Genomic DNA, 8,007 nt, shown 5'->3' on the forward strand with positions numbered 1-8,007 from the left:
ACTGATGGAGCAAAGTCTGGCGGATGAACTTGGTATCGACGGTCCTAGGAAGCCCTTATGCTTGAAATGGACTGGGGGAACGCGGAAAGTTGAGAATCAGTCACAGCAAGTGAACTTATGGATTTCTGGTGCACAGAATAATAATAATAAATATAAGCTTTCAGAAGTTAACACAGTTTCTTCCTTACAAATACGACCGCAGACGTTGTTGATTTCTGACTTGAAAAAGAAATACACCCATCTGTCTAGTCTACCAGTCGAGGAATATCATGACATCAGTCCAAGGATCCTCATCGGCCTCGACCACGCTAACCTGGGGCATGGAATTAAAAGTCGTGAAGGAAAGCGAAACGAACCGATTGCCATCAAGACTCGTTTAGGATGGACGGTATACGGTAACTGTACCGGAAAAGAAGACATCGACAAGTATGTAAACCTCCATAGTGTTCAGCGGTGTGGTTGCAATCAGGATTATAACGAAGAGCTTCACAGAGCGATGAAATCCTATTTTGCTCTCGATAGCATGGGAGTTGCTAAACCTAGCAACGCTCTACTCTCTCAAGAGGAACAACGCGCACAATCACTATTGAAGTCCCTCACACGATCAATAAATAATCGATATGAATCTGGTATACTCTGGAAGTATGACAACGTTAGACTACCAGACAGTAAACCAATGGCACTTAGACGATCGAAATGTCTTGAAAACCGCTAGAACCGAGATCCCCAACTAGCACAAGCTCTAGAAAAAATGATCCAAGAACATGTCGACAAGGGCTACGTGAGAAAACTCACTATGCAGGAGTTACAGAAGCGACATTCACGGATCTGGTACCTTCCTATCTTCGCAGTTATAAACCCGAACAAGCCGGGTAAACTTCGACTGGTTTGGGATGCGGCTGCCACCGCCCACGGTGTATCTTTGAATTCTGTACTCTTAAAAGGTCCAGATCAGCTGACCTCTCTACTATCAGTACTGATTCGTTTCCGGGAGTTTCAAGTGGCGGTATGTGGCGACATCAAAGAGATGTTCCACCAAGTCCGAATGAGAGATGAAGACCAGCAATGTCAGCGATTCTTTTGGAGAAACCGCAACGAGACTGAACCTAGTACCTACGTCGTACAAGTGATGACCTTCGGTGCATGCTGTTCACCGAGCATCGCACAGCATGTGAAAAACACTAATGCAAGACGGTTTGAGCAGAGCCACAAGCAAGCTGTCGACGCTATCATTAAGCAACACTACGTCGACGATATGCTAGTGAGTACGGAGTCGGAGGAAGAAGCGATTGAACTGGCACGTAACGTAAAAGCTATTCACAAGCAAGCTGGGTTTGAAATACGTAACTGGATTTCGAATTCGGTCAAGGTTACATTACTTTTAAATGAATCAATCACAGAGGAGAAAAACTTAAACATTGGCGAAGAAGCTACAACAGAGAAGGTACTCGGGATGTGGTGGAATACGTCAACGGATCAATTCACATATAAGACATCCTCCCGCTATGATGAAGATCTACTAGCTGGTCGTCGTCGGCCAACAAAACGAGAAGTTCTCCGAACGCTGATGTTGATATACGACCCTTTAGGTTTAATCGCACATTTCCTGATGCCATTGAAAACCCTTCTACAGGAAATTTGGAGAACGTCGGTTGGTTGGGATGACCCGATCGAACAGACGCAATTCGATAAGTGGTTATCATGGCTGGCGGTACTTCCAAACATGGGAATGGTGAAAATTCCACGATGCTATCGCCAACGAACAACCGTTCACGCTGACGTACAAATGCATACGTTTTCAGACGCAAGCGAAAATGGCTTCGCAGCAACCGTCTACCTTCGATATTCGGAAGAAAGTGTTATCGAATGCGGCTTAGTAGGAGCAAAAACCAGAGTAGCACCATTAAAATTCTTGTCCATCCCGAAGTCCGAGTTACAAGCGGCTATGCTCGGTGTTCGGTTGGCTGATACTATACTAGCGTCTCTCTCAATCAAGGTTGGTAAACGATACTTCTGGACAGATTCCAAAGACGTCCTAAGTTGGCTAAAATCAGATCACCGACGATACAGTCAGTTTGTTGCATTTCATGTCAGCGAAATCTTGGAATCCACTAATGTCGTCGAATGGAAATGGGTTCCAACGAAGCAGAATGTCGCTGACGAAGCGACAAAATGGACGCGAGTTCCAGACTTATCCTCGAACAGTCGCTGGTACCGGGGACCAGAGTTGCTCTACCAAGATGACTGCGATTGGCCAGAATTTCCAAAACTCAAACCTACAAACACGGAGCTCCGCCCTCACCTACTTGCTCACGCAGTCACTGTAGACGCGGTAATTAACCCACAAGAATGCTCAAAATGGAAAACTCTCCTTCGGCGAGTAGCGCTTATATTTCGATATGTTGAAAATTTGCGTCGTTCCGTAAAACGGGAGCAACGTTTGGTTGGGCCATTGATACAACCAGAGCTATCAAAGGCTGAATACTATTTGTTTCGCCTAGCACAGTCAGAGGTCTACGCAGATGAAATCGCTTTGCTGAATGCGAATCACTTGAATGGAAAATCTAGGACAAAAATAATAAAAACAAACCCACTTTTTAGATGTGCTATCCTGGACGAGAACGGGGTGGCTCGTGTTCAGGGACGTACAAAGGCGTGTGCTTTCATCGATCGCGATTCGGCCGAACCCATTATTCTTCCACGCAATCATCATGTCACGAAATTAATAATCATCGACACCCACGAGCGCTTCAATCATCAAAATCATTCTACAATAGTCAACGAAATTTTACAACGTTATCGTATTCCGCGTCTCAAAGCAACCTATCAATCCGTACGAAGAAACTGTCAGCATTGTAAAAATGATCAAGCTAAACCACGTCCGCCTATAATGGCTGATCTTCCACAATCACGTCTGGCTGCGTTTAGTCGCCCGTTTACCTACATGGGAGTGGATTATTTCGGTCCAATAATGGTTCTCGTTGGACGACACTCAGAGAAACGCTGGGGAGTCTTAGCCACCTGTTTGACCACTCGCGCCATTCACTTGCAAATCGCTCACACACTGACCACCGACTCTTGTGTTATGGCAATTCGAAACGTCATGGCTCGAAGAGGAGTCCCAGCCGTTATCTATAGCGATCGAGGAACAAATTTCCAAGCTACGTGTAACGTTCTCAAATTAGCAATCCAGCAGCTCGATCACGACAAACTTGCAACTGAATTCATCTCGAGCCGCACGCGATGGTACTTTAATCCACCAGTATCACCACACATGGGAGGAGCCTGGGAACGACTGATTCGTAGTGTAAAACTTAACCTGGCTAAACTGCAACCCAACAGACTACCCACAGATGAAGTGTTACAAAACGCGCTGATTGAAGTCGAAAACGTGGTGAACTCACGACCACTCACCGATATCCCTTTAGAAGACGATGAATCGCCCGTGCTCACACCCAATCATTTCCTGTTAGGATCGGCAAATGGCTTGCGATCTTGGGTACCTTTCAACGACAGCCCGTCATATCGTAGAAACTGTTGGACACAATCCCAAATGCTCGCAAACACATTTTGGAAGCAGTGGTTGAGAGATTATCTGCCCACTGTCACAAGAAGAACCAAGTGGTTTACCCCGATGAAACCTATCTCGGTCGGTGACATTGTAGTAATCGTCGACCCAGGAATCAGGAATCAGAACAAATTGGCTCAAATGGCACGTTCCCCTTGATATTTGGAGATTTGTGCCTTGCCATCAATTTGTTTTTAGCATCATTTTCCCGATATATAAGAGGGAAGGATTGAAAGGAAATGGTAAGGGTTGGACTAGGAGGATGGGAAAAATTGACGACACAAAAACACATTAAAGCAGAAGTAAATTCTGCACCCCTAAGGGATGCCGAACAATCTGCTGAGGATCACATTTAGTGGAAGCAGAAGTAAATTCTGAACCTCTACGAGGTCCCGAACAGTCCGCTGTTAATAAAACCTCCAACCCCCGCGAGGATTTGAAGATCTTACAAAAGCGACACCATTCTGCACTCCCGGAAGAATGCAGAACGATTCGCAGTACGTACGAGCAGAAGTAAATTCGGCACCCCCTAAAAGATGCCAAACAATCTGCTAAACCCTATTTAAGGTAAATACAGAAGGGATTCATTCACTCCAGGAAGAACGATGAACCCTTCTGACTATAGCTCCTTACCACATTGGGTAAGAAACGAGAGAATATCCTTCAATTTTAGCTCCGCATACACAGACTCAACCATGTATGGAGAACCAAAAACCCGGATACGTAGCTGCGTCAATGCGGGACAGTTACATATCAGATGATATGAAGTACCATAATCGCATTCACACAAATCACACGAATAATACTCAGCACGTTGAATAGTAGCCATGTGATAATTGAGTTTGCAATGTCCAGTCAGAGCTCTGACCAGAATACTGCAATGATGCTTGGAGAAATGCAGTAGACACTTTGACATTTTCAGATTTAAATCTGGTAGAAATGCTTTTGTCTGAGCGCAAGTTTGCAAGCTGCGCCAGTAGCTGGCATGTTTGGATACAGCCCAAGAACGAATCTTGTGCTTTATCCAACTAGTTGAAAGTGGTAAAGCTGGTTCAGGACCAACGAAATCATTCGTTGCACCAGCTCTAGCCAACTCATCAGCCCATTCATTTCCAGTAATACCAGAATGGCCGGCTACCCATAAGAAGTAAACAGCATTTGAAATGCTGAGGTCTTCAATTTGAGTTCGACATGCAATCACTAGATTCGACCGTGAGTCATTCGAACTGAGTGCTTTTAAGGCTGCCTGACTGTCGGAACAAAAATAAATTCGTTTACCACAGATCCTCTGCTGAAGTGCCGATTGTAATCCACACATAATTACGTAGATTTCTGCTTGGAACACAGTACAGTATCTACCAAGTGAAAGAGACTGGTCCAGCCTCATTTCACGACAGTAGACACCAGCACCAGCACGACCATTCAACAGAGAACCGTCCGTATAACAAACTATGTGTTCATCAAGTTGTCGTTCCAGACAACCAGACAACCATTCCTCACGAAAAGGATAGCTCACATTGAATGTTTTGAAAGGAAAACTGCATGTGAGAGTTAGGTCACTAGGAGCGAGTAAATACTCATCCCACGTAACCATTTGAGACCACAAGCGAGTGTGGCTGGTAGCATAATCTAATGGGTTACTGTTCCAAAGCCCTGTAACCTTAAGACGATATGCACAAGATAATGCTTCTTGTTTTAGGAACACATGTAGTGGTTTAATGCACAGTAGCGCCTCTAGAGCAGCAGTAGGAGTTGTCGTGAATGCTCCTGTCATCGCCATTAGGACCATCCTTTGGAGATGATTTAGCTTTGACTGAACTGTCGCGACTTCTCCTTTCTGCCACCATACAAGACAACCATATGCTAAAATTAGTCTAACAATAGTTGTGTAGATCCAATGAATATATCTGGGTTTGAGTCCCCATGATTTTCCAAAAGCTCGCCTGCATTGGCCGAAAGCCATACAAGCTCTCTTAATCCTGAAGTCAATGTGAGCAGACCAATTCAGTTTTGAGTCAAGAATAACCCCGACGTATTTAACTTGTTCGACCACAGTGACCTCTGAACCAAAGAACTGCAACGGACGAGCTCCTGTGATTATCCTACGATGAGTGAAAAGCACCATTGATGTTTTGCCCGGATTTACAGATAATCCAACCTGACAACACCATTGTTCAACAGATCGCAGGGCTTGCTGCATTAAATCAAAGAGAGTGTTAATGCTTATACCGGTCATCAATATATGATAATCGTCGGCAAAACCATAAGTCGGAAATCCAAGGTTATTAAGTTTCCTTAACAAACCATCAGCGACAAGGTTCCATAAAAGTGGGGATAGTACACCACCTTGAGGACACCCACAGACACTTAGCTTTCTAATCTCTGCTTGCCGAAGCGATGAACAAAGAAGTCGATTGCTAAGCATTGCGTGTATCCAATTTGTGATACTTGAAGGTATGCCATGACCACGGGCTGCTTCCAGAATTGAATTGAAAGACACGTTATCAAAGGCACCTTCAATATCTAGGAAAACTCCCAAGCAAGATTGCTTTTGTGAGAAAGCTTTTTCAATGTTGTACACAACATCATGTAACAGGGTTGTAGTGGACTTTCCACGCTGGTAAGCATGTTGCATTCCATGTAGCGGATGCAGGCCCAAACTAACATTTCTGATATAGTGATCGACTATGCGTTCCACTGTTTTAAGAAGAAATGAGCTTAGACTGATAGGCCTGAAACTCTTCGCTTCCTCATAAGTGTCGCGACCGCCTTTGGGAATAAATTTGACAATTATTTCCTGCCAGGCTCTTGGAATATATCCTGTCGCAAGACTAAAAGTAAGTATTTTCTTACTTACTTACAAAACTGGATCGGAATTGCTGGCCGAAGGGTCGAGTAATCGCCACGCAACAAGCTCCCGATGGACAAGTACGACGTGCTACTGTACAGACAGCATGCGGTGGAATCTACGAACGACCCGCGGTATTACTGGCTGTGCTCGATTTAGGCGTTAACGTGAATACGCTTCCGGATAATCCTCTGCGCATTGCGGGCGGGAGTGTTGACAACGCCACATCGAAAAGCAGTGCTTCGGTGCCCCCATCTGATGCTGCAACACTGGACGAAGCGGACGAAGGGATAGTCTTCGACAAAAGCGTCACACAATTAAACTCGGAAGAAAAACCGCCATTGCGATACTCTAAAAACGACGCTAAGTATCAGTGAACGCTATTTGCATTATCGCTGAGTAAATTTACTTAACAGTAAAATATTTATATTAACTACTAAAATTTACATCTAAACATACTTGAGAGTAGAAAGGTTTGTTAATAGTACATTATTCTGCCGGCTAATCTATACAAACTATTGGTAGCCTGAAGGTGAGAACTTCTCTTAATTAGTGTGAAAGTAAGAAATACTAATCCTAACATTAATGTTAGCAGATTGTACGTTACTGGAATTTAAGCGGTGTTGCCGTTATTATTATAGAAAGCTAGCTCACTAGAAGTAAGTTATATTACTTTAAGTTGTTCAATGAACTAACGCAATGTTTTGCAGGAATTTTTTAATTCTACTTCACTGTGAAATAAATTATTGAATTGGAGCTGATTTTTTCGCATTCTCGGTAACAACATCAATAGCCCAAATGTATGCAATTATATGTTGGTACATGATTGCGATACGAATATCGATATAAAAGCTTCTCTTCGCCAAGCTTGTATTCAAGTTTTGTATGCAAGCAGTTATTTTTATAGCGTTATTTTCTCTACGATTCTGCGATTTCGTTTGAAGCGATTAACTATTTCTCATTATCAATCGAGTTCATCTTATATAAATTAGAAATTAATCTTACGCACTCAAAATGTACCCTGGGGTAGTCAATTTCTCAGGCGAAACGACATAACATAGAATTTCATCCGAACTTGCATGACACAAGATCAGAGCTTAGCAATTAAAGCTTCAAATCGTTTTATGGCACTTTTTGTCTTACTGTCCAGCAACAACCTACCTCTAGCATGCTACGCGTAGGACTGAAACGTTAGATATAATTTTGCTTCTATTTGTAGATTCGCGTGCTTCCAACAGTTTCGCTTTTGCATCCATTTACCAATCAGAGTAATGCTTTCCCTTTGATATATCGCTTACTTCTTCAAACCCGTCGACTATGGCAGGGAAATCTGGTATGCCGGAGATTTTTTGCAGACAAAATAGGACACTGCTAGCTATTAATCATTATTTCAATGATATAAAATTAAAAAGTACAGGTGTGTAATGTCAGAGACATAACTGGATGTCGTGAATACGAATAAAACTGATACTTTTTCTTTATACTTCCGAATATCAATTAGTTGATCGATTGTGTTAATTGTGCAAGATTTCCCATTTTCACTACTAGAATTTGAAACGATACACCCAAACTACAGTACAGATCAGTTACA

The 8,007-nt window shown here is 43.1% G+C and overlaps 1 protein-coding gene across 1 annotated transcript; it reads left to right on the forward strand.

Moving 5' to 3' along the window:
• Positions 1 to 751: 751 nt before the first annotated feature.
• LOC131428053 (uncharacterized) lies at positions 752 to 6,793 on the forward strand. Its single transcript, XM_058591696.1, has 2 exons — positions 752 to 3,499; positions 6,458 to 6,793. The coding sequence occupies exons 1-2, from the start codon at positions 752 to 754 to the stop codon at positions 6,791 to 6,793; spliced, it is 3,084 nt and encodes a 1,027-aa protein (XP_058447679.1).
• Positions 6,794 to 8,007: the final 1,214 nt, after the last annotated feature.

This window comes from Malaya genurostris, chromosome 1 (genome assembly GCF_030247185.1).
Source record: "Malaya genurostris strain Urasoe2022 chromosome 1, Malgen_1.1, whole genome shotgun sequence".
Lineage (NCBI taxonomy): Eukaryota > Metazoa > Arthropoda > Insecta > Diptera > Culicidae > Malaya > Malaya genurostris.